Source organism: Dipodomys spectabilis, unplaced genomic scaffold (assembly GCF_019054845.1).
Source record: "Dipodomys spectabilis isolate Male_0828 unplaced genomic scaffold, ASM1905484v1 ptg000544l, whole genome shotgun sequence".
Taxonomy (NCBI): Eukaryota; Metazoa; Chordata; class Mammalia; order Rodentia; family Heteromyidae; genus Dipodomys; species Dipodomys spectabilis.
This window is the reverse complement of record NW_024871221.1, coordinates 419,432-444,950: the sequence shown is the minus strand read 5'-3', so window position 1 is coordinate 444,950 and position 25,519 is coordinate 419,432. Positions and strand designations below refer to the sequence as shown.

General features: G+C 48.6%; 1 protein-coding gene across 4 annotated transcripts in view; it reads left to right on the top strand.

The window, feature by feature from the left end:
* The window catches only part of Ppfia1 (PTPRF interacting protein alpha 1), a 100,234-nt gene extending 77,315 nt beyond the window's left edge, over positions 1-22,919 (top strand). For 2 of the 4 annotated variants that reach the window (XM_042670369.1, XM_042670367.1), the window contains 10 exons: positions 927-1,008; positions 1,102-1,302; positions 7,194-7,256; positions 11,335-11,510; positions 11,597-11,694; positions 14,500-14,675; positions 16,355-16,423; positions 18,561-18,726; positions 20,792-20,866; positions 21,634-22,919. In XM_042670369.1, coding sequence (XP_042526303.1) covers positions 927-1,008; positions 1,102-1,302; positions 7,194-7,256; positions 11,335-11,510; positions 11,597-11,694; positions 14,500-14,675; positions 16,355-16,423; positions 18,561-18,726; positions 20,792-20,850 — 1,090 coding nt within the window. In that variant the 3' untranslated portion in view covers positions 20,851-20,866; positions 21,634-22,919. The remainder of the gene's footprint in view (positions 1-926; positions 1,009-1,101; positions 1,303-7,193; positions 7,257-11,334; positions 11,511-11,596; positions 11,695-14,499; positions 14,676-16,354; positions 16,424-18,560; positions 18,727-20,791; positions 20,867-21,633) is intronic. The other 2 variants (XM_042670370.1, XM_042670368.1) reach the window with 1 other exon arrangement.
* The last annotated feature ends 2,600 nt before the right edge of the window (positions 22,920-25,519 follow it).

Below are 25,519 nucleotides of genomic sequence, written 5' to 3'. Positions count from 1 at the left end.
CCCTAGGTCAAAATATTTTCAACATTAAGAATCTATAGCCGGGAGCATTGGTGGCTCACACCTGTTATCCTAGCTACTCAGGAGGCTGAGAGGTCAGGATCACAATTCAGTGCCAGCCTGGACAGGAAAGTCCATGAGACTCTTATCTCCAATTACCCACCAGAAGTCCACAAGTGACGCTGTGCCTCAGAGTGGGAGAGTGCTAGCCTTGAGCAGAAAAGCTCAGGGACAGCGCCCAGGCTCTACGACCAACCAAAAAAAGAATCTATACTTTTTGTTTGTGAAAACTCTCACAGAGATAGATAGATGCCTGTGTCCTGACGCACGTGTGTCTTTCTGCTAGACATTGTTTGAAAGGGTAGTAGTTGTGTTTATCCCTAAATGTCCAGCCACTGTAGTGTTCTAGAAACTGGCTATGATGGTTGGGTCAGCGAGCATGTCCTCACATTGGACAACACATGAACATTCTTGAAGATGTGCAAAACTGACCGTGGGGAATTGTGAGGGAAGAGAAAAGAAAGAAAGGGAGGACAAAATAGGGTTGTATGAAGCTGTATAAAATGTTAAAGGACAGCAATGAGGAATTCAACTGTTACATTTGGGGGCGGGGGGCGGAGAGACGGGGGCAGGGGTGCTGGCGGGGATGCTCCTAAAGCTTGAGCTGGGCACTGTCCATAAGCTGGTCCTCTACCACTTGATCCACAGCTTCATTTCTGGCTTTTTTTCTGGTTAATTGGAGATAAGAGTCTCACAAACCTTCCTGTCTAGGTGGCTAACTGTGATGCTTACATATAAACCTCTTGAGTAGCTAGGATTACAGACATGAGTCAACAGCTTCTGGCATTATTACACTGTTGAAAGTGCTCAAAGAGAACTCCTTTAGACTCGCATCTCACAGTGATTCTTTTGAATGCCTCTCATCATAGGCACGAGTTGCTGGAGGAAGCCCGAAGGCAAGGCTTGCCTTTTGCTCAGTGGGACGGGCCCACAGTGGTCGTATGGCTAGAGGTACTTCCCTTTTATATACCAAATTTTGTGAACTGGTTTGTGCGCCCTTGCACGGTATGCCTGACATTCTGGTCTCCTTGTCCCTGCCTCCAGCTCTGGGTTGGGATGCCCGCCTGGTATGTGGCAGCCTGCCGAGCAAATGTTAAAAGTGGAGCCATCATGTCAGCTCTGTCTGACACGGAGATCCAGCGGGAGATTGGCATCAGCAACCCCCTGCACAGGCTGAAGCTCCGCCTGGCCATCCAGGAGATCATGTCGCTGACCAGCCCGTCTGCCCCACCCACATCCAGGACGGTAAGCACACAGGCAGCTTGTCCTTGGGAAGAAGGAAGCATCATCCTTGCGTTGCTCCTGTAGTCTTCAGAACCACACCCAGGGCAGTTCTAGTTTAAAATGTCAGTATTCAGATTTACTGCTACTTGTAGTTTGTGGGAAGTGAGCAGTCTAAAGAACTTAACTTTACAAAATGCTTTGGGCTAAGAATGTAGCTCAATGGGTGAACCCTTGCCTAACACACCCAAGGCCATCGTTCAGCCCCCACTGGTACACCAAAACCAAGCTTAATGAGAGCCAGATACGGTGATGTGTGCCAGTAATGAGGTAGCAGCCACTTGGGATGCCGAGGTAGGGGAGATTAAGAGTTCAAGGCCATACAGTGAATTTGAGACCAGCCTGGGCAGCATTCTTGCCCAGAAAGACCTCCTAAAAAAAATAAGAAGTTAGGAGCCAGGCTCTGGTGGCTCTCGCCTGTAATCCTAGCTACTCAGGAGGCTGAGATCTGAGGATCACAGCTTGAAGCCAGCCCAGGCAGAAAAGTCCATGAGACTTTTCAAGTTAACCAGCAGAAAAGCCCAAAGTAGTGCTGTGGCTGAAATGGTAGAGTACTAGCCTTGAGCACAAAAGCTCAGAAACGGCATCTGGGCTGAGTTCAGGCCCCAGAACTGGTACCTATCTTACTCTTCCCTTCTCGCCCCTCCCCCCCCCCCCCAAAAAAAAAGCTAGAAGTTGATCAATTTAAATTTGGGTGTAGCTGGGAGCTGGTGACTCATGCCTGTCACCCTAGCTACACAGGAGGCTGAGATCTGAGGATCCTGGTTCAAAGCCAGCCGGTCAGGAAAGTCCATGAGACTTTTACTTCCAATGAACCACCAGAAAATTAGAAGTGGTGCTGTGGTTCAAGTGGTAGAGCACTTGCCTTGAGCTGAAGAGCTCAGGGATAGCACCCAGGCCCAGAGTTCAAGCCCCATGACTGACCCTAAAAATAAAAAATTGGATGTATCAAAGTTGAGTCAGTGTAAGGGCTTTTCAAGGAAGGAAAAAATTAAAAATTACTATTTATGTGTGTACTTTAACATTTTCTGCTTATTTTATCATTCATAATTAGTTTTTTTTTTGGCTGGTCATGGGGCTTAAACTCTGGGCCTGGGCGCTGTCCCTCAGCTCTTCAGCTCAAGGCTAGGACTCTACCCCTTGAGCCATAGCGCCACTTCTGGCTTTTTCTGCTTATGTGGTGCTGAGGAATCGAACCAAGGGCCTCATGCATGCAAGGCAAGCACTCTACCACTAAGCTACCTTCTCAGCTCCTCATAATTAGTATTTACACTGTAATATAAGGATATTGGCTAATCAAATTTTAGAGTATAAATGCTTTTATTTTCTGTGTGCCAGTCCTGAGGCTTGGGCACTGTCCCTGTGCTTTTTTTGCTCAATGCTAGCACTTTACCACTTGAGCTACAGCTTTACTTCCAGCTTTTTGGTGATTAATTGGAGATAAGAGTCTCATGGACTTTCCTGCCCATGCTGGCTTCAAACTGTGATCTCAGCCCCCTGAGTAGCTAGGATTATAGACATGAGCCACTATCACCCGGCTAAGCTAAATTTTTATTAAATCATAAATATAGGGCCAGAGCCCCTAATGCTCCTTCCCTGGGGGCTGTATCCTGCTGCGACTGTAGACTGGTCTATTCTACTTCATAAAAATAGGATGTGCACTGAGGAAAGTGAACTATACAACTCATGGGAGCAGATGGGAGATGGCCTAGGAGAGAGCAAGGGAAGGGAAGACACTGTACAAAAGGAAATAGACTCATTACCGGACTCCTTATTGTAATCTCTCTGTGTATCACCTTTATATAAAGTAAAAAAAAAAATCTGAACTTTTTTTTTTCAGTCATGGGGCCTGAACTCTGGGCCTGGGCGCTGTCTCTGAGCTCTTCAGCTCAAGGCTAGCGCTCTACCACTTGAGACACAGCACCACTTCTGGCTTTTTCTGCTTATGTGGTGCTGAGGAATCGAACCTAGGGCTTCATAAGCACTCTATACTGAGCCACCTTCCCAGTCCAAAAATCTGAACTTTTAAAAAAATGTATTTATATTTTTACTGCCCTTGCTCCCTAGAGCTTGGCATAAACCTTCTTTGGACTGTGGGCCCCAGAATGGCCTACCACAAGCACATGTGCCACCAATTCGGGCGGCCGCGAGCTGCCTGATCTGTGTAACCCTCACACTGCGCCACCATTATTTTTATTTCTTTTTTCAAACTTTTTAATTTTTAGTTTTTGCCAGTCCTGGGGCTTGAACTCAGGGCCTGGGTGCTGACTCTGAGCTTCTTTTTGCTCTCTCTGCCACTTGAGCTAGTGTGCCACTTCTGGCTTTTTCTGTTTATGTGATACTGAGGAAATGAACCCAGGGCTTTATGCATGTTAGGCAAACATTCTACCACTAAGCCACATTCCCAGCCCAACCATTATTTTCAGAACAGAAATTAATCTTTAAACATATCACAATGCATATTTATTTGTTAATATATTTTGTACTGTATATCGTAACTATTTGAAATAAAGTTTCTATGAAAAAATTTAAAAAAGAAAAGGTTTGTGGCCCAGTCATGATAGCATATCTACTCCCTCCCTCTAATATATGGAAATTCAGTTCTCAATGCAAGGGTCTATTAAAAGAAAAAAATACAAGCTGGGTGCCATTGCTTAGGTTTTTAATCCTAGCTACTTAGAAAGCTGAGATGTAAGGATTGATGTTTGGGGCCAGCCCAGGCAGACAAATCTAAGAGACTCTTATCTCAATTAAGCCGCAAATAGCTAAAAGTGGAGGTATGTCTTAAGTGGTGGAGCACCAACCTTGGGTAGAAAAGCTCAAGCAGAGCTGTAGGCCCTGAGATCAAGCCCCAGTACCAGCAAAAAAGAAAGTGGGGTCGGCGGGGGGTGGGAAATAGACTCATCCTCGTGATGTTAGGTGATGTTTAAGTAGGACTTAAGGAGTCAGATGTTTGACTTCTTGAAATGCTTTGTGGCATCCACAAAGTGCTGCTGATAACATAGGAAAGACTGTTCACTGCTCCCAGAGCGTTCTGATTCTTCTCAAGCAGGAGTTTTTTCTGCGAAAATGAGGGGAGCTGGGCATAGTGTTTCACATCTGTAATCCCTGCAGAAAGGTGGAGAGTGCCGGGCGCTGGTGGCTCACGCCTGTAATCCTAGCTACTCAGGAGGCTGAGATCTGAGAATCGCGGTTCAAAGCCAGCCCGGGCAGGAGAGACCGTGAGACTCCTATCTCCAATAAACCACCAGAAAACTGGAAGTGGTGCTGTAGCTCAAGTGGTAGAGCGCTCGCCTTGAGCTGAAGAGCTGAGGGACAGCGCCCAGGCCCAGAGTTCAAGCCCCACGACCGACCAAAAAAAAAAAAAAGAAAGGTGGAGAGTTTGAGGCTAGACTGGGCTATATATTGTCTTTTTGCTTTTTATTCTCTCCTTTAAAATAGACTCCAAAATAATAAAGTAATGGTACACTTAAGTCAGGCTATGAGTACAATGCTTCTAGTCAATGTCACCCCTTTTGCGGTTCTTGCCCATTTTCTTCCTCCTGTCCTACAAATCCCTGTCTTTTTTTTTTGGCCAGTCTTGGGGCTTGACCTCAGGCCTAGGTACTCAGAGCTTCTTTTGCTCTGAGGCTAACACTCTACTACTTAAACCACAGGGCCATTCCTGGCCTTTTCTATTTATGTGGTACTGAGGAGTCAAACCCAGGGCTTTATGCATGCTAGGCAAGCACTCTACCACCGAGCCACATTCTGAGGCAAGTCCCTATTAAAAAGCAGCAAGCACTCTCTCTCTCCCTCCCTCTCTCCCTCCCTCCCTCTCTCCCTCCCTCTCTCCCTTTCTCCCTCTCTCCCTCTCCCCCTCTCTCCCTCTTCCCCTCACCCCCTCACCCCCCCCCCCCCCCAACAAAATCTAAACCTAAAGGGAGAAGAGATGAGCTCACTGGTGCTGATGTAATCGTTGTCACAGTCCGTGATTTGTCTGGCTCTGTAGGACCCAGAGGCTCAGGGCTTAAGCAGTCGCAGTTGTCCAAACTTACCGGTATTACTGAGGACCTTCTCCATGTGAGGAGTCCTCGGGATTCCTAAAGTGTTCTTCTGGTTGAAAATGTTGGAAGAGTCTGGGTACCTGTATTGGTAGCTCCTCTGTGGGCTAAGAGAGGAAGGATTGTGTTTTAAGTCTTGCAAAAAGTTTGCAAGACTTCTACTTCAACCAATAAAGCTGGGTCTAGGGTGGTATATATTATCTTAGCTACCATGGAAAGTGTATCTAGGAGGATTGAAGCCCAAGCCAACATGAGCATAGAGAGAGACTCTAATCCAAGCGAAGCTTATAGCATTCTCTGGAATCCTAGCTACTCAGGAATCTGAGAAAATTGAAGTTTGAACCCAGCCTGGGCAGGAAAGTCTAAGACTCCAATGGACCACAAAAAAGCCAGAAGCAGAGCTGTGACTCAGGTGGTAGAGTACTTGCCTTAAGCAAAAAAGCTCAAGGCCAGCAGTCAGGCCCTGAGTTCAAGCTACACCCCTCAAAAAAAAAAAAAGGCAGCTCTTCTGGTGAGTGTAGCAGTGATCGCCTGAGACGAGGCCTAGCCACGTCCTCGCTGGTAAAGGTGAGACTGAACACGGGATGGCTCCACCCTTGTCTTTAGTCTACTTCGGAGGGAAGAACTGGCTAAGACCAGACCCAGGCCTGCAGTTACTTTATAATGTACAATTTTTTTTCTCATTTTCTTTTTTCTTAGAAGAATCATGGAAATGGTGCTAGGCACTGGTGGCTCTTGCCTGTAATCCTAGCTATTCAGGAGGCTGTGAGATCTGAGGATCCTGGTTCAGAGCCAGCCAGGAAAGTCAAGGAGACTCATCTTCAATTAATTAACAAAAAAACTATAGAGCTATAGTGAGAGTGAAAAAGCCAAGTGAGAGTCGGGCGCTGGTGGCTCTCGCCTGTCATCCTAGCCGAGGCTGAGACCTATGCATCGCGGTTCAAGCCAGCCCAGGCAGGAGAGTCCATGAAACTATCTCCAATAAACCTCCAAAAAACCAGAAGGCCTAAGTGGTAGAGCAGTAGCCTTGAGCAGAAGTGGCTTATGCCTCACTCATGCCCCATGATGGACCCACCCCACCCCCCAAAAAAAAAAAAAAAAAAGGAAATGAGCACTGAGCTATTCTTCCTGCCTGTGGCTGAGAGATGTCTTTTTCCAGAAAAAATGCTTCCCGATAAGCTGGCTGCACGTTCGTGTGCGCTTTCAGATCCATTGTGGGCCCTCACTACGCGCCCCCGCCATGCTGCAGGCACCGTGGCCACTGCCCCTACTCCGCGGCGGTCAAGCGGTCCCCACCTCACAGTGCTTGGTTTTCATCCTCATTGGTTGGTGCCCCGCCCGAACCTTGCAGGCTCTCTCTAGCTATGGTCCTCACCCTGATGCCAGCAAAAGCAGCCTTGGGGCCAGAGCTGTGTTCCCCACTTGTTCATCTCCTTTTGGGTTTTGGAGTTTTGTGGTGCTGGGGATCAACACAGGGCCTAGTGCATACCAGGCAAGCGCTCCACCTCCAGCCCAGAGAGACCGTTAGTGAATTAATCTGTTAACTGGTGGAGAATGATGCAGAACTTTGAGAAGCATAAAATGTGTGCTTTCCTCACTTTTTTACTTAACTACCAAGGTAAGCATGGTGACCTCTATTCGATGGCAGTGTCCATGGGTGTGGCCGTCGTCCAGGGGGCGGGCTTGGTTTGCTGTGCAGGGTAGCCTGTGCCTCAGGGCTCTTTCTGTGCCTGTGGCTTATGTGTGTGCCCCTCTCCTCTTTGTCACGCTTCCCTGGCCCTGGATGTGGCTGGTGGACGGGGGTCACCTTAGACCACAGGAAATGTCTGGTTAACTCACGAAGAGATGGAAACGCTCGCAGCCACACCACAAACGGTCAGTCACGTCTCGGTGCCCGCTCGCGCTCCCCGGTGCTTGTGCCCCGTGGTCGTTTGCCCTGTTGTGTCTCTCTACATTTGGCTGCTGGAGATAAGCATTCCCTTTAGGTTATTCACTAAACACATAAAGTAGCATTTGCATTTGTTCCAGATTTTGCCAGTAACTTAAAATTCGCAGACTTGATCCGTTAGGACAGATGTGATTTCCTCCTCCTTTTGAAGAGCCACAGTGTAACCCTCCGTGGTGATTGTCTTGCCCCAGCGGTCTCCTTTCATGGATTGCTTGGCATGGGAAGTCTGCAGCTTGCATGAACACTACATTGACAGGTTGCATGATTTTGCATGATGCTGTCATACTCGAACGCTTTACCTGGTTTTCTGCACAGCTAACCACTGACATCACCGCAGCTCACCAATACTAATAGTTGTGTTCTCTTGCATTCCTAACCACGTACCGTCAGGAAGATGAGGAGGGAAGCTGGGCTCAGGTTGGAGTCTTTCTATATTCTTCACTCTGTGTGTGAGCAACAAAAAGCACCTGAGTATGAAAATGTGCCACTTGCATTCCTGGATGTTTTTAGTCTTAATGTAATTGTAGTAGTAATGATTTAAAAGCACTAGTCAAGCAATGCATAGGATTGAAGTGCGTCTCATGGACAATTTTGAACATTTCCCATAGGGAACTATGATAATGACTTTAAATGACTGTAAGTCACTTTATTTATCCTAGGACCTTTTATACTAAGTTCCTGGCTTGGGCAGCTCTTGAGATTACGTACCTGGCACTCTTTGTGACTTTACTTCTAATATCTACTTGTGGAAAAGTCGGAGATAAATCTCCAAACCCAGAAGTTAGTGTAGTGCCTTTTCCATCTGTTCCCAGCAAAAAGAAAAAGAAAAAGCCCCACACCTCCGTGTTTTGCTGTGTACCAGCCTAGTAGCATGTTGATTTGAAGATGCTACTAAGGGAATTCTCAGGAATTCAGCCTCCTGTTGTGTTGCGTACATTTGAGTGCACAGCTCACTTCCACGCTGAGGCAGCTGGGGTCAGTGGAGCGGCTGTGTCTCCTCCACTTCCCCAGTGTGGCCAAGGCCGTGCTGCGGCGCCAGGAAGCCACAGGTGCATCTGGAGAAAGTACAGATTGTCCCATCGGAGCTCCCCGGCTGCCAGGTGCTGCTCAAAACAGCGCCTGTTTCTCTTTCTTGTATTTTTCCAGTGCAGTGAGTCGGTTGTAGCTAGAAAATCTGGTTTTCCTCTACCAGGTCAGCCAGCAGTGTCTGTTGGTGAGTTGAGCTGGGACCAGCTTGGAATTACATACACGTTATACACTTACATGACAAAACATCACCCCACTTCAGTGAGAGCACCCCTCAAATCCCAGTCTACAATTTTATTTTTATTTTTTTAAAGAGAGGGTGGTGCAGGAGACACTAGAATTAGAGATTCACTGTGTATGTCCGGAGGAAGCTTAGGTGGCGCTCACACCCACCACCTCTCTCCAGCCAGAAAGTCTCCCCGCACCAGCTCTCAATCCAGGGCGACCCAGAGCCATGCCTGCTGTCGCTGCGTGAGTCTGGAGCGCGCCGCCGGCCATGAGGACGCTGTCCCCCTCTAGCAGCCGCAGTGGTGAGCAGGACAGCCGCACTTCCTGCTGTCCTGTACTCAACATTTGCCCGAGCGCAAAGCTGGCTTGCCTTTGCAGCCACACGGCTATGTCTCCTCCACCCCAGTGTGGCCAGCCGTGGCTCCCTCCCTTCCACAGGCCGGGGGCCTGTACTGATCTAACTCGTGCTAGTAGTTGGTTGTCAGCTGCCTCAGAATTGTATGTGGGGTCTGCAGTGTGCAAGGGAGGAGGAGGAGGCAGCGCAGAGGCCAAGGAGGCTGCGGCCTTCCTCTCCTTCCCTTCATCACACAGTTGTTTGCCACTCCCACCAGTCGAGGAATACCAAGAGAAAGCGTTACAGAGCCTCACTGCACACAGACCTAGTGACTGCTTCTCTCTCCACTTCTTGAGAGGAAGTAATGAGGGTTTTCTGTTAGAATTGGTGTGTTCTTGTTAGAAGGCAGCCGTTCTTTCCAGCGGTACTAGAGGCCACTGTGAAAGGCGGAGGCAGAGTGAGGCGAGGACGCCGCGGGCGGGGCGGGGCGGGGCGGGGCGGGGCGCCTGTGACATGGTGGAGGGCATCAGGGCCTTCCTGTGATGGGCAGGGGGATACCACACACCTGTTTGCTGTGCCATCCTGGTCAGTATTCTGGGATGCAGGCATATTGTCATTAGGAAGTAGCTGTAGTATTAGAAAGCTGGCTGATGTGTAGGAATTGTGTGTTAGGCACCTTTGCTGATTCATGGCTTAGTGTTGCCAGCTAATTTCACAGACTCTTTTTCCACACTGGTAATTGTGCCATCTGCTCCAAAGGAGCTGTGTTCTTTCCGCCTCCTACGACCGTCTGCCTTTTCCTTTCCTGTGATAGGGGCCAGAACTTGAGATGCAGTGCTGCTGCTTGGCCCTTCATTGTAGGGAGCACCTCTGGCCTGCCCTCCAAGGAAACGTCCACTCCTGCAGCTCTGAGGGCTCTGTGGGCCACTGTGTTTCCTGAGTCTTTCTTTTTCTCATTAGCACACCTTAATTGCACAGTGGTTTCAGTGTGCACTTGCACACGTGTTTGCAGTGACATAGTCTGTTTTGTCAGTCTCTCCATGGGGAATATTTCACGTTTTTTCCCCCACCAACTATTGACTCAACCTGTGTTCCAATGTATCATTGGCCATAGCTTCTATTTTAATGTATTGATGGGATTTGCTAATATTTTGTAAGTTTTCTTTGCATGGGTTATTATGGTGGGTTTCTAGACTTTTTACTTTTTATTTATTTGTCTTTTTTAAGACAGGGTCTCACTACTTTGCCTAGGCTGGCCTCCAATACCTGGGCTTAAGCAGTCTTCCTGTCTCAGCTTCCTGAGTAGCTGGAGCTACAGGTGTGTGTCACTGCACCTGGCTTGTTGATTCCTAATTGACTTCTCTTGAGGTCAGAGAATACACATTGTATGGTTTTAGAAATGTAAGTATATTAAGAGACTAGAGGTATAGCTCAGTAGTAGAATGTGTGCTTAGCATGTGTGAAGCTATGGGTTCAATCCCCAGAACCACACATGCGACAGAGGTGTGTTCTGAAACCAGGCATGGTGGCATGCCCAAGTCCCACCTACTTGGGAGGCTGAGGCAGAAGGATCGCTTGATCTTAGGAGCTGGAGGCTGTAGTGCACTGTGCCCATCAGGTGTTAGGTTTGGCATCAGTATTGCACTCCTGTCCATGGTCAGTAGTGGAAGCAAATCTGAGTGGCCTCTGTACTCCAGTCAGGGCAGCATGGCAGCATCCCTCTAATTAGTTAATTAGCTAATTAATATTCTGCTAGGTGGTGCCTATATAAAATATGACCAGGTTAAGCTGGTTGATTGTGTTGCTTTAGTCTGTATCCATCATGAGTCTCCTGTTCTCCCATCTCCCCTCCTTTCCCCCCATTCCCCGAGGAACCCATCTCCCCTTCCCCCATTCCCCGAGGAAGAGAGTTGAAGTCTTCTGGTAATATTTGTATTCTGATTACTATTGTGTATTTGCTTGTTTCTCCATTCAGTCCTGTTAGCCATTGGTTTATCACTTTTCTAAAACTATTTCTAAATTAACTTACTAATTTTGAAGTAATCAGATGTTTTATCTAGGAAAGAAAAAATATTAAAATGAAAACCAGATAGAGATCATATTTAATGAGGAAAGTTGAATTCTTCAAACTTGTTCATGAGTCGTAACCATTTCTTGTTATGTTATTGAATTAAAAACTATTTCAGAAAGAGAATTTATTGTTAGTTACAGCTTTAGTGTGGTTTGTTCATTTTATCCCAAATGAGTTGTAAGTTCTTAATGGTATGATTCCTTTTGTCTGAAATTTTACTAACAAATTTAAAAGGTGGGGACAGAGATCAAGTCATTTGGAACTTGAAACCGTTGTCATTAATCTATGGTAGAACCTGGCGTGGATTAAGAATCTGTACCTAATGGCACTCACTTCTTCCAAGCAGACGCTGGCCTATGGGGACATGAACCACGAGTGGATCGGTAACGAGTGGCTGCCCAGCCTTGGGCTCCCCCAGTACCGCAGCTACTTCATGGAGTGCCTGGTAGACGCCAGGATGCTGGACCACCTGACCAAGAAAGACCTGCGGGGGCAGCTGAAGATGGTGGACAGCTTCCACAGGTCAGTCAGTGCGGAGGTCCTACCAGTGGACTAACAAAGAGACTCTTTATAGTTGCCACCTGATTCTTCTCTCTTTTTGTAAATAGAAACAGTTTCCAGTGTGGAATTATGTGCCTGAGAAGGTTAAATTATGACCGTAAGGAACTGGAAAGAAAAAGAGAAGAGAGTCAGAATGAAGTAAAAGGTAAGCTCCTGGTGCCTGGTGGATGAGCACACCTCTGCTGCCTGCACCAGCTGCCTTGGGTGACTGCTGCCTGCTGTACAGGGGCCCCGAAAGGGTGCTTGGCCCGCACTGTGAGGAGAGGGCAGGAGAGAGGGACTGCTCTTGAAAGCTTGTGCATATCTTTGTGTGTGGGTGGTGTTTTCCCTGTGACTTTAGTTTTCCTTTTGTTGTGTACAGCATGCATTCTCTCACGCCCAAAGGCTGTGCCTACTGTATCAAGCACAGTGGAACAGGGGCGATCGGGTCCCTGCTGCTTGCTCACTGGGCTGAAGTGTGAGGGTACAGTAGCACAAAGGGCACTCGTTCTCAGAGAGAGGGACATAGGCCCACACCGCTTCCAGCCAGCCTTTGAGAAAGGAGCCTGCGAGAAGGAAACGGGCTAGGAGGGCAGGGCGTCCTGCAGGAAGGAAATGGGCTAGGAGGTGAGATACAGGGCATCCTGTGGGAAGGAAATGGGCTAGGAGGCGCAGGAGCACCTGCTGCTCATGGGGCCTGCTTCCCTTGTAGCGCCCTCCAATGACAGGGACAGTCCGTTTGCCTCTAAGTAAGACCCTAAATGCTAGGCCCCGGGGAAGGAGGATAGTCAGGAAGTCAGTGGTGACCTGGCCATAGTGGGAAAGGCCAGCCCTAGTGAAGCAGCTAGTGGGGGTGGGGGGCACTGCTCAGGACACTCCATGGTCAACCACATCCTCATCGCAGGCCGGTACCTGCTCCTCTCTGACTTACCTGGGAGACCTAGATAGAAACACGCTTGAAAGGCTGTGCTGTTCCACCGCAGCCGAGTGATGTGTGCAGGGCACACTTGAATAAGCATCACCGAACTTACACAGCACGGCACGGCACATGGCCTCCCACCAGGAAAGGCATTGAAAATGACATGCGTTTTCTAGGTTCTTAAAAAAAAATTTTTTTTTTGCGTCCTGGGGCTTGAACTCTGGGCCTGGTGCAAGTCCTTGAGCTTATGTGCTCAAAGCTAGCACTTTAGCCACAGCTCCACCTCCAGCTTTTTTTCTTTTGGTAGTTAATTGGAGATAAGAGACTTACAGATTTTCTTGCCTGGGCTGGCTTTGAACCACAATCCTCAGATGTCAGCCTCATTAGTAGGATTACAGGTATAAACTACTGGCACCCAGCTAGTTCTTTCTTGTTACACAATTGATAAACTCTGATTCTGAAAGTGATCGTAATCAATAACATCTGATTTAGATAACAATGAGAGCAAATTTAATGATTTAATTGAAAGCCACATTCCCAGCTGAAAATTCCATTTTTTAAACAAATTGTCATGTGGATAGTTTTCTTTTTTTTAAAATGCTGGTCCTGGGACTTGAACTCAGGGCCTGAGTGCTGTCCCTGCGCCTCTTTGTGCTCAAGGCTAGCGCTCTGGAGATGAGTCACACAGGGACTTTTCTGCCCAGGGTGACTTCTAACTGCAATCCTCAACTCTCAGCCTCCTAAGTAGCTAGGATTATAGGCATGAGCCACTGGGACTTGGTGATGTGGATAATTTTTCACCTAGAGGATCTTCTAGCAGTAGGGAACTGTCTCCTTTATCTATTGTACATGAATGCATCCTTACATTAAGGCGTCGCAAAGACAGCTTGCTAGGCTAGGATTGGCAGCCCTCTGGTTTTATCTTCGTGTGTGTGTGTGTGTGTGTGTGTGTGTGTGCGTGTGCGTGCGCGCGCGCGTGCATGCGAGCGCATTCTCGTGCCTACACACTATCCCTAAGCTTTTTTTTTTTTTTTTGCCTTTTCTTTTTTTGGTACTGGGGATCGAACCCAGAACCTTGCAGTTGCTAGGCAAGTGCTTTGCCCCTGAGCTACAGCCTAGCCCTGCTATCCCTAAGCTTTGTGCTCAAAACTAGTGCTCTACACTTCTGGCATTTTGGTGGTTAACTAGAAAGAAGAGTCTCATGGGCTTTCCTGTCCGTGCTGGCTTCAAACTGTGATCCTCAGACCTCAGCTTCCTGAGTTGGATTGTAAGCGCGAGCCCCTAGTGCCTGACTTTTCTTTTTTTTGTCGGTCATGGGGCTTGAACTCTGGGCCTGGGCACTGTCCCTCAGCTCTTCAGCTCAAGGCGAGTGCTCTACCACTTGAGCTACAGGGCCACTTCCGGTTTTCTGGTGGTTTATTGGAGATAGGAGTCTCACGGTCTCTCCTGCCCGGGCTGGCTTTGAACCGCGATCCTCAGATCTCAGCCTCCTGAGTAGCTAGGATTACAGGCGTGAGCCACCAGCGCCCGGCAGTGCCTGACTTTTCACCCTTTTAAAAAATTAAGTTATAACTGGTCTAAACTTCTGGGCTCAATTTCAGAGTCCCTAAATTTTCCAGCAAGTGCTACTATACCCAGTTCAACTTTGTTCCTCTTACTTACCCTACATGGCTTTGTCCAATAAGCAAAAACAGTGCATGACATGTGGGGGGGGGGTGGGGACTTAGCAGGCTGTGAGGTGTCATCTGGCAATGTCTTTGGCCCTTGGGGTCCATGCCTGGTTTCAGAAACAAGGGCCCCTTTCTCCTGTGCGGCGGGAGTGTGCAGAGGCAGGTTTGGGGGCTTTGGAGTGTGCAGACGTGGGGTTGGGGGCCTTGGAGTGTGCAGACGCGGGTTTGGGAGCCTTGGAGTGTGCGGGCGCGGGTTTGGGGGCCTTGGAGTGTGCGGACGCGGGTTTGGGGGCCTTGGAGTGTGCGGACGCGGGTTTGGGGGCCTTGGAGTGTGCGGACGCGGGCTTGGGGGCTGCAGTGGCACTGCTCACTTCTTTTACAGATGTGCTTGTCTGGAGCAATGACCGAGTGGTGCGGTGGATCCTGTCCATTGGTCTCAAAGAGTATGCAAATAACCTGGTGGAGAGCGGTGTCCACGGTGCCCTGCTGGCCTTGGATGAGACCTTCGACTTCAGCACACTGGCCCTGTTGCTGCAGATTCCCACACAGAACACACAGGTGACGCAACAGTCCCGTGTGTCCTTACCCTACTTAGCTGGGGCTGAGCAGACACCCAGTGGTTTATTTCAAGGATGAAAAGCCCTCAGACAACTAGCAATCAGTCCCTTCTCGTCATCTGTAATAATGTTCAAAATCAGCAAATGTTTTCTTTCATGATTTTCTCCATTACCTCTTCATTTTCTTTTCTTTTCTTTTTTTTTTTTTTTTTTTTTTTAGGGTGGGGGGGTCCGGTCGTGGAGCCTGACCTCTGGGCCTGGGCGCTGTCCCTCAGCTCTTGAGCTCAAGGCTAGCGCTATACCACTTGGGCCACAAGGCCACTTCCGGCTTTTTTCTTTTTGCTTATGTGGTGCTAAGGAATTGAACCCAGGGCCTCATGTATGCAAGGCAAGCTCTCTACCACTGAGCCACCTTCCCAGCCCAACCTCTTCATTTTCTATTGCAAGCATGTGCTCTTATGATAGAATAAGGATGCTTTAATTCTAGTGCATGCATTTGAAAAAGTGGTGTGTGTGTGTGTGTGTGTGTGTGTGTGTGTGTGTGTGTGTGTGTGTGTGTGTGTGTGTGTGTGTGTGTGTGTTCCTGACTAAAAGAGAAATTTTTAGGTATGCCGCATAGAAGTTTTAATTTTACTTCTGTGTTAATTTTCTTATGTCATTCTTCATGACTCATGAACACAATTGAAAATCTGCAAATTTTTATTACCCTACAGAACGTTGATTATCTTTTCCAATACCTTCACCCACCCACACAGCACACTTTCTAAAGCTCGTAATTTCCAACACATGAGTCCCTGTTCTCTGTCGTGTGTCTACAGGTTGCTAATGTCAGGTGTTATTATGAATCATTACGTTCCTAGTAATGATACCGCTTATTTATTTATTTAGTAGTAGTTCTAGTACTTGAACTCAGAGCCTGGGTGCAGTTCCTGAGCTTCTTTTGTTCAAGTGTTAAGTTTACCATTTGAGCCACAGTTCTACTTCTGACTTTTTGGTGGTTATTTGGGGATAAGAGGCTCATTGATTATTCTGTCTGGGCTGGCTTTGAACCACAGTCCTCAGATTTCAGCTTCCTGATAGCTAGAATGACAGGTGTGAGCCACAGGTACTTGGCTCAGTAAGTGCCTTTTATAAGTCTTGGTTTAAAAAATAAATGCAGGGGGCTGGGAAGGTGGCTCAGTGGTAGAGCGCATGCCTTGCATGCCAGAGGCCCTGGGTTCAATTCCTCAGCACCATATAAGCAAAAAGAAAAAAGCCGGAAGTGGCGCTGTGACTCAAGTGGTAGAGCACTAGCCTTGAGTTGAAGAGCTGAGGGACAGTGCTCAGGCCCAGAGTTCAGGCCCCATGACCGGACCCCAAAAAAAATAAATAAATAAAAAAAAATAAATGCAGGGCCAGGTGCTGGTGGCTCATGCACGTCACCCTAGCAGAGATTGCCAGCCCCGGGAAGGAAAGTCCATGAGACTCATCTCTAATCCACTACTGAGAGCCAGAAGTGGAGCTATGTCTGAAGGGATAAGAGTACCAGCCTTGAGCAAAAAAGCTCAGGGACAGTGCCCATGCTTTCAGTTCAAATCCCAGGTCTGGCACAAAATTAATAATAGTAGTAGTAATAATGATAATTACATTATGTAAATAATTTTCAACTACATTGATGAAGGGATTGTTTTGTTATTTCAGGCTCGAGCGGTCCTGGAAAGAGAGTTTAACAACCTTTTAGTCATGGGAACTGACAGGAGGTTTGATGAGGTAAGTTTCAGCCTAATGGTTTGGGGATTTTTATTGGTTGGTTGGTTGTTTTTTGTGATGCTGTTGATTAAAGACAGGGCCTTTTCACACTAGGCAGATGCTCTACCACTGTGCTGCACTCACAGACCCTATGGCTTGAACTCAGGGCCTGAATGCTGTCCCTGACCTTTTTGTTCAAGGCTAGCGAACTAATACTTGAGCCACAGTTCCACTTTGGGTTTTTTGCTGGTAATTAGTTATAAGAGTCTCAGAAACTGGGGCTGGGAAGGTGGCTTGCATGCCTGAGGCCCTGGGTTCGATTCCTCAGCACCACATAAGCAAAAAGAAAAAAGCTGGAAGTGGTGCTGTGGCTCAAGTGGTAGAGCGCTAGCCTTGAGCTGAAGAGCTGAGGGACAGCGCCCAGGCCCAGAGTTCAGGCCCCACGACCAGAACAAAAAAAAAAAGAGTCTCATAAACTTTCTTACCTAGGCTGGCTTCAAACCGTGATTCTCAGATCTCTTACCCAGGCTGGCTTCAAACCGTGATTCTCAGATCTCAGCCTCCTATAAATAGCTGGGATTATAGGAGTGAGTCACTGGTACCTGGCATGTCTGCTTAAATTTGTGATGTGTGTAAGGTACTTTGTTGTATTTAGGACTGTGTATAAATAATGTTGCTTTAGGAGTTGAACTTTCATCTTGCACACTCCTTAGCAAGTAAACAACACACACACACAGAGTCAACCGGTGCTACCTAGAAGGCTGAGATCTGATCTGAAGATGATTTGAAGTCAGCCAAGACAGGAAAGAACATGAGACTCTCATCTCCAGTTAAATGCCTCTAAGCTGGATATGGAGCTGTGGGGCAAGTGGTAGAGCTCTAGCCTTGAACAAAAAGGATCAGGGATAGTGCCCAGGCCCTGAGTTCAAGCCCTAGGACCAGCACAATTTTTTTTTTTTTTTTTTTGATAAGACAGCCTTACTGTATAGCCTAGTGAGTACTCCAGCTGGTAGTTCCACCCATGTCAGCCTCCCAAAGGCTGAAATTGCTTGCTTTCTTGCTGATTATTTTATTTCATTTTTTTGTGGTACTGGGGAGACAACTCTGGGTCTTGCATTTGTCAGCCAGGCACTCTACCACATGTCACACCTCCCAGCTCCAGTGTTTCATATCCCTCAAAAATGATTTCTACGTCATAAAATGTTTGCAGCTGGGGCTGGGAATGTGGCTTAGCGGTAGAGTGCTTGCCTGGCATGCATGAAGCCCTGGGTTTGATTCCTCAATAACCACATACGCAGAAAAAGCCTGAAGTAGCACTGTGGCTCAACTGGTAGAGTGCTAGCCTTGAGCAAAAGAAGCTCAGAAACAGTGTCCAGGTCCAGAGTTCAGTCCCCAAGATGAGAGAGAGAGAGAAAGAGAGAGAGAGAGAGATCTATACAATACCTTAATAATAATAAAATCTCTTAAAAAATGTTTTAGCCTACATCCACCCCAGTCCAGAACCCCTTACTTAGGTGGATGTTCATACAAGAGTATTAAGGAACATACGATACTTTTGTCGGGCCTTGAGACAAGTTGTGTCTGACGGGGAGAATCAGAGCCACCTCTAGAGACATAGCACTTGCTGACAATGTCCTGAGAGAAGGCAGGTTTGCCTATAGCTTGGAAACCATTGTTAAGGCTGGGCATAGTTAGCGATAGCCTATAATCCCAGTGCTTAGGAGGCAGAGGTATGATCATGGTCTAAGGCAGCTGGGACAAAGTCAGCTTGGAGGCCCTTTCTGAAAAAGAAGTTCAGCCAAAAGGTCTGACCTGTGGTAGCCCACCTGGTGAGGCCCCTGACCCCACTCCCAGTACTGTTAAGTAAGGACACAAACAACCAGATGGAAAGGTCTCAAACCTCTGAAGACAAATAAAAATGTATTATTCCCCATAAAAGTTACTTTGTAAGCCAGTGTGACCAATGGTGTGTAGGACACATGAGGTGACCAGGACCATCTTTGTCTTTCTCGTGGGCCTGCCCTGCATGGTTGGCCACCCAATTCTGTTAGCCTGGGCGTCGTGGGCCCAGAAGGCAGGGTTACATGCCTATGCAGCAGACTGTAGTGGGCGTGTCTTCCATACTTGAAATGAAGCGAGTCTTTTCTCCACCTGCCAGGACGACGATAAGAGCTTCAGGAGGGCGCCTTCCTGGAGGAAAAAGTTCCGACCCAAGGATATCCGGGGCCTGGCCGCGGGGTCTGCAGAGACGCTGCCTGCAAACTTCCGGGTGACTTCTTCCATGTCTTCCCCCTCTATGCAGCCAAAGAAGATGCAGATGGACGGTACGTGGTGGCCCTGTCACCCCACCCTGTGAGTGGGCGCTGTGGGTGTCACTCAGAGTGATTGCTAAGTGTGTTCAGGGCATTTGAGTCGGGGTGCATGCCCAGATGCATTTGAAAATTAACGCTAACATTTGTTTATTAAGGATTAACGATAACAGAATTTTTAAAAATTCTTTTCTCGTTGAATCCCTGGCTGAGCCAGAACCTGTTTCCTCTCAGGCTGAGACCATGTTGGTGACAGGTCATCTCTCCAGAGTGGCCCATCGGACTGTCACCACCCTGAGCTTTCCCCTTCCAGTCTTCCTTCTCTCTGGAGCCATGCATGTCCCTGTTAGAGGGAGACAGGGAAGGAAAGCTGGAGCCTCGGGGAGGACACTGGGGACCTGTTGGGTGCTCGGCGAGGCTGGCGAGGCTGGGCGATGAGGGATCCGCTGTGGCGGCCACGTTGGCCGGAGCTCGGCATCTCCATTCCGGCTTTGTGCTTAGAGGCACTGTGGAGCCCCAGTCAGACTAGGTTTGAATCTGGCTCTGCTTCTAGGAGGTACTAGGAACAGTTGTGCCCTGCCTCAGTCTCCCCATCTGTGCCCTGCCTGTCACCGCGGTAGAGTAGTCCTGGGTGGTTTTGGTGATTACACAAAACTCTGTTAGGAAGCTGGGAAAGTCTGGACCACGTCGGTATGGGCGCATGGCCCCTGGCAATCCCCTGCCCCTCCCCTCTGCCAGGCACATTGGGGCCGCTAGTCAGTGTGCGTTTAAAAGTTGAGGCAAGGGTTGCCTGGTTTTTCTCTGCCATTAGTCTCTTTCATAAGTAGGGTTTGCTCGCAGTGTCCTATATAAAAACAGAGCGAGTGAGCTCTTTTGCCTGAGTTGAGTAAAACCCAGTATGTCTTCTAACTAGCGTCCTTTTAATGAAGAGTCAGCATTGTTTCACGGAGCCTGTAGGTAACTGATGAGTATTACATGTGACTGCCTGGGCCTTGTTCTGCTGCCCTATTGTAGCTCCCCTTTCCTTTTGTTAATTCTTCTGTTGAGAACTGGAAGCGGGGCACCAGTGGCTCACGCCTGGCGCCAATGGCTCATGCTTGTAACCCTAGCTGCTCTGGAGGCTATCTGAGGGTCACAGTTCAAAGCCAGCTCCGACAGGAAAGTCCTTGAGAGTCTTCTGTCCAATTAACCACCAGAAAACTGAAGTGGTGCTGTGGCTCACAGTGGTAGAGTGCTAGCCTTGAGCAGAAGCGCTCACAGGCAGGGCCTAGGCCCCAAGTTCAAGCCCTACGACCACCCCCAAATAAAGAAAAGGATATGAGGGTAAATTTCTTAGGCCAAAGCTTTTGTCATTAGTAATGAAGGCCCACGAACATGGTTATCTTACTGGCTTCGTCAGTGAGGGGGAGGGTAAGGGCCCTCCCAAGGTGCCCTAGGCTTTGGGAGGATTTCCAGATGCGCTCCGTCATCACGCCCAGTGCCAGCTGCCTCGGTATCTTTTCTAGAAGGTGACAGGATGTCGCACCTGTGAATGTGGAGCACAGGTGCTGTGCAGCTGGTTGGTGCAGCAACTTGGGCTACAGATGCTGCAGCTGCGCGCGCCCCCCCCCCCCCCCCCCCCCCCCTTCCAGGGGCTGCCCTCCCTGCAGCTCAGCCAAAAACTCAGCCTCGGTTATTTATCAACACTGAGCTTGGGTTTTCTAAGAGAAGTCACTGCCCTGGCCAGCCTGCCTCCCCTCTTTACCCTCTACCCTGTCCCAATGCCAGCAGATTGCCCTCCTCTCCCTTCCCATCTGGGAGGTGCAGATAGGACCAGTTCTGGGTGCAAACGCAGTGAACACAGAACCAGCCGTCCTGTGTAGTTGTCCCTGTGCACAGGTCATTCTGAAGTCTCTCCTCTGGTGCTCGTGGCCATTGCGAGTAGCTGCCAGTGCCCCGGGCAGACCCTCCCCTCAGCCCCTCTCTCTCCCCCTCTCCCGCCTGTCATCAGAGTTGCGGGATGTGTCTTGTGCCCTTTGTTGTGTTTTAAGACTAACTGCACGCTGTGTTTGCACGCTTCCTCTCGTGGTGGTGGAGACAGGCAGTGTGTCAGCGACACAGAGATTGGATTCTGCTACAGTCAGGACTTACTCCTGCTAGAGCTCCTGCCCTGTCGGTGAGTAGACAGCTGGAACCGTAGGCTTTGTCCTGAGCTGCAGCTGGCGTGGGCCAGATGCTGAACCTGGGGCCAGAGCACCAACGTGAAGATCTTGATCCACTGGCTCTCAGCACCCAGTAGGGTGCTTTTGGTATTGTTGTTGATCATAAAGAGCTTAGTGTGGCATCAGTTCAAGGGAAAGATACATTTCCATGTTTTTCCTTAACTCTGAAAATGCTGGCTCACTCTGTGTGTCTGTGTGTCTGTGTATCTCTGGGATGGGTCTGGACCAGGTGTGGCAGGGAGGGTCAGAAGCAGGATGGAGATAGCTTTGTCCACTGTGAAGCAGCCCTGCTTGGTGGGTAGTCATGTGCCATGTGACATCTGAGCATGTGACACTCATAGCCTTCAGTTCAGATGGTTTTTAAACACAAAGCCCAATTGCTGTGCCTGGTTCTAGTGACCCTGACCTGCCACTGTCCATTGGTCTGGAGCCTGTGCCCCGCAGAGGCCCAGCCCTGGATCTTCCACTCAGCCCTGGATAAAGTTTTGCCTGTTCTGTCCAGGCTTCGTGGCCTAGCTGGAATCTGGGGTTGGCGCTCTCTGTCTCTGTCTCTCTCCCTCCCCCTCCCCGTCTCCCCCACCCCCCTCCACCCTCTCTCTGTGTATAGCCTGTCAGGGATTCCTCCTGAATGGGAGTGGGCAGCCTGGGTAGGCTGGGCTGTGCACATGTGTGGGACCAAGGGCCTGTGGCAGGTAACTTTCTGTTCATTCTTGTTTTCCAGTTTACCCACACTACTTCTACAGGTGACTCTGCAGCAGGACCGCGTTTAACCCAGTGGAGTCTTGTTATATGGACCTGAAGATATTTTATTACAGAGTTTTTAAATTAGTGAAAAATTCATGAATATCATAGAGAAAATATTTTAGAATTTAATGTTTCTTATATTTATGTAAACTTATGCTCTTCATTTATATAGTTACTTACTTTTTCATGTATATCCAGGCTATAAATATCCTTTTGAATAAATTCATGTTCCTATATCTGATTTTAGTTTTTGGAACGAATGTACTGTAATGCTTGTATGTATAAATCCTGTGAACAAATAGAGGGTTTTTGTAAATGATGCATTCGTTGTGATTACCACTGTCTGTAATTTCTTCGTGATAAACCGTGACGGAGGAAAGAATTTGGCGGCGTTCATCGAATCCTCGGGACCCTGGTGGTGCGTGTTCCCTTTACCCAGCTCTGCAACCACCATTTCCAAACGAGCAGGCCTCATTGCAGACAGCGTGGCAGACTTCAAATGGCTGGCCTGACTGTACTGTTTATACCAGGCTCTCGGCTTCTCCTGGGACCGTGTTAGTGTCAGAATGCCAGAGGAATGCTGGCCTTCCCTCAGCCCTGGAGCAGTGTCACAACTCTAGCTCATCCCCAAGCCCTGCTTCCCCCTCTCCAGCCCCACCTCTGGACCTGGGTCATTGGTTCAGATTAGAGCCCCAGCTGGGGAGTCGCACTCTGGGGAGGGGGAGTGAAGGGTGAAAAGCCTCTCCTTGAGGACCAATCACGGAGCACTGCACTGTGATCTCACGGACTTGAGCGCAGAGCAGGGCAGCGAGGCCTGGCCCAACAGCCCGCCCTGCAGCTCTAATAAAGGCCTTATTTTTCTTAATGTAAATCATCTTTTTACATTTGTTTCTAACATGTTTCAAGAATGAACCTAGTCATACATTTTTAGATTTTGATGGTATAGCCATTTTGGATTGTACAAGTAGCAAATGTAACCTTTACTTTTTAAATGGCAAATTAAAAAAGCCAGCAGGAAACGAGTCAGATCGAGGTGCGTTATTTATTATGCAACTGATACACAGAGGCAGCATGCCTTTTTACATCTGTTCTGCTTTTAATTCACTTGTATAATTCATTGTTACCATTCTGTTTTTCTATTAATCTTTTGTGAACTTCTCAACTATGTAACAAAGTAATGTACAGTCTACTTTTGAACTATTTTTATCACAGTATTATTTATTGCTTTCTTTCAATAAAGTGCTGGAGCATTTTCCACTGCCAGTGTAGCGTGCCCAGACTGAGGTGGGAATGGAATGTATTCAAGTGGCCACACTGCTCCTTGTCTGCTCTGGGTCCTCTGGAAAGCAGAAGCTGCAGTGGCGCCCCCCCCCCCCCCAGCACCCCGTATGGCAAAGGCGAAAGGGGCCTCCTGTAGTACCCAACCAGGCTACCCAAGTACCCAGGTGACCTTGACTCAACCCAGGGCTCATGTTGGCCTGTGGGGGCCTCTGAGGCAGCGCTTTCCTCTCCCCAGCTCTTTCCTCTCCCCAGGGCCGGACATCCACAAGCCTGCAAGCCTGCATATCAGAGCTGCACCCAGTCGGGATCCAGCCCTTGGTGGCAGAGGTTGGGGGAGGCTGCGTGGTGCAGGTAGCCACTGAGTGGTAGCAGGTCACCAGAGCCGCCATCCTGCTTTCCCACAGAGACGCGGTGGGGAGGGAGGCTCTGCCAGCCGCCTCCCCCTGCGGAGCACAAAGGCTCTAGAAGAAGCACGTGGGTGCTGTGTGACAGTGGAAAGTCACTGTGTCTTTCTGAGCATTAGCCAAGACACAGCATGCAGGAAGTGCCTGGAAGTGCTGGCAGGAGAGGTGGCAGCAGCCCGCTGGGGGCTGATAGTTCCAGTTTACTCAGGCCGAAATGGAGAAGCTAGAAAGGATGTGGCCTTTCCTGAAGCCACACAGCAAGTGTGCGTGACCCTATGGATGAGGAAGGAGGGTCTGCAGGGCCCTCCCATTTGCCTGGAGACCCTGGCCCCAGGCTTCCTTCCCTGTCCTTGCTTTCCCCAAGTCTAATCCCAGGACCCCACAGCACTTACAACGGGAAGCCCCCTGCCCCCTGCCAGCTCTCTCCTCCACAGGCAGAGCCCAGAGGCCACCTATTCCCTCCTCCCAGAGGACAAAGGGACCGTCATACCCAGGATAGCATACAGGTGCCAGACTCCCTCAGAAGAACAACTCTAGGAGAGCCCGGCCCACTGCCATGGGAGCTGTGGCACATTTCTTCCCTGCCAGTTCCAGAGGGCAAGTTCAAATTTGAGGCGTCAGCAGGGCCGCCTCTCCCAGAAACAGTGTGGTGGCCTCCAGCACAAGCCCTGATCTTCACAGGGCCTCCTTGCTGGGGAGAGAACTGAGATCTGTTGTGGGATTGAGGGACCAGGGGTAATCTAGGGCCAAGCCTCCCCACAAGATACCCACTCCATCATGTCTTTACCACACGGGGTCGCTTCCATAGCATTGAGGGGGGGTGGGGGAGACATCTCGGTGACAAGCCAAGCATCCAGTGTGCTCCCCTAGGCAGCAAATGGCTTCTCAGGGTCCGCCCAAGGGACCAGTCTGAGTTAATCATCAGCCAGAAACACCTTCTGCCGAGACTGATTAGCTACGCGTGCTTCCTACCCTGCCCTTTATAATCCAAGCAGTAAATCAGAGGCCTTACATCTTCCTCCTTCCTCAGCATTGCTGGTGCCCTCCTGGACCTTGAACTTCAGGGCCTGGGCCCTGTCTCTGAGCTTCTTATGCTCAAAGGTAGCACTCAACCACTTGAGCCACAGCTCCAATTCCAGCTTTTTTGATAGTTTATGGGAAATAAGAGTAGTATAAGCTTTCCTGCCTAGGCTAGCTTCAACCTTGATCCTTAGATCTCAGCTTCCTGAGTAGCTAGGATTACAGGTGTGAGCCACTGGCACCTGGCCCAGGGGTTGTTTAAATGGAAGGGCTTGAAGGAACAACAAACAGCAAGATTAGGTATTTCAAAGTTACTTTTTCAGGCCAGCAACGTAAGGAGATGGTGCCAGGACAAAAATAGTGAAGTAAGTGATTAGTTAATACTAGATTATTCAGGTTACTTATTAAAGCAGAGAGAGCTGCTTGATCATTCAATTTGAAACTGACCTGATTTTTCAGAAAGTCAGATCCACCCATCCTTCTCTTTTTCTTCTCCCCTTTCTTTCTTCAACATGTTGCTCTGGGTGGCCTCCTGAGTGTTGGGACTGTAAGTGTACTCTACCACACCCAGCATAGATCAGTCAGCCTCAGCTTGACAATGAGGGACTTTAACCTGATGAGTCCTATTTAATGTGTGGCTCAGTATAGGAGTTTAGCCTAAAACAATGACGTGATTTTTATTTAATAAAGTGTATATTAAAGCCATGAGTCTATATTTTCTTGAAAAAATTCTCCTTTGATGGCAGATATTTTCTTCTGCATCCCACACTCCAACCTATCCTACTGTCTATGTAAAATTTTTAATTTTATTTTTTAATTTTTAATTTTTATATGCAAGTCCTGGGGCTTGCATTCAGGGCCTGGGCACTTTTGCTTTTGCTTAAGACTAGCACTCTACTACTTGAGCCATAGTGCCACTTCCAGCTTTTCTGTGTATGTGGTATTGAGGAACCAACCCCAGGGCTTCATGCATGCTAGGCAAGCACTCTACCACTGAGCCACCTTCCCAGCCTCTGTTTGCGTAACTTTCTAATTCTCTGTAGAATTAAAAAGTACTCACCTGGGGCTGGGAAGGTGGCTCAGTGGTAGAGTGCTTGCCTTGCATGCATGAGGCCCTGGGTTCGATTCCTCAGCACAAAAGCCTGAAGTGGCGAAGCA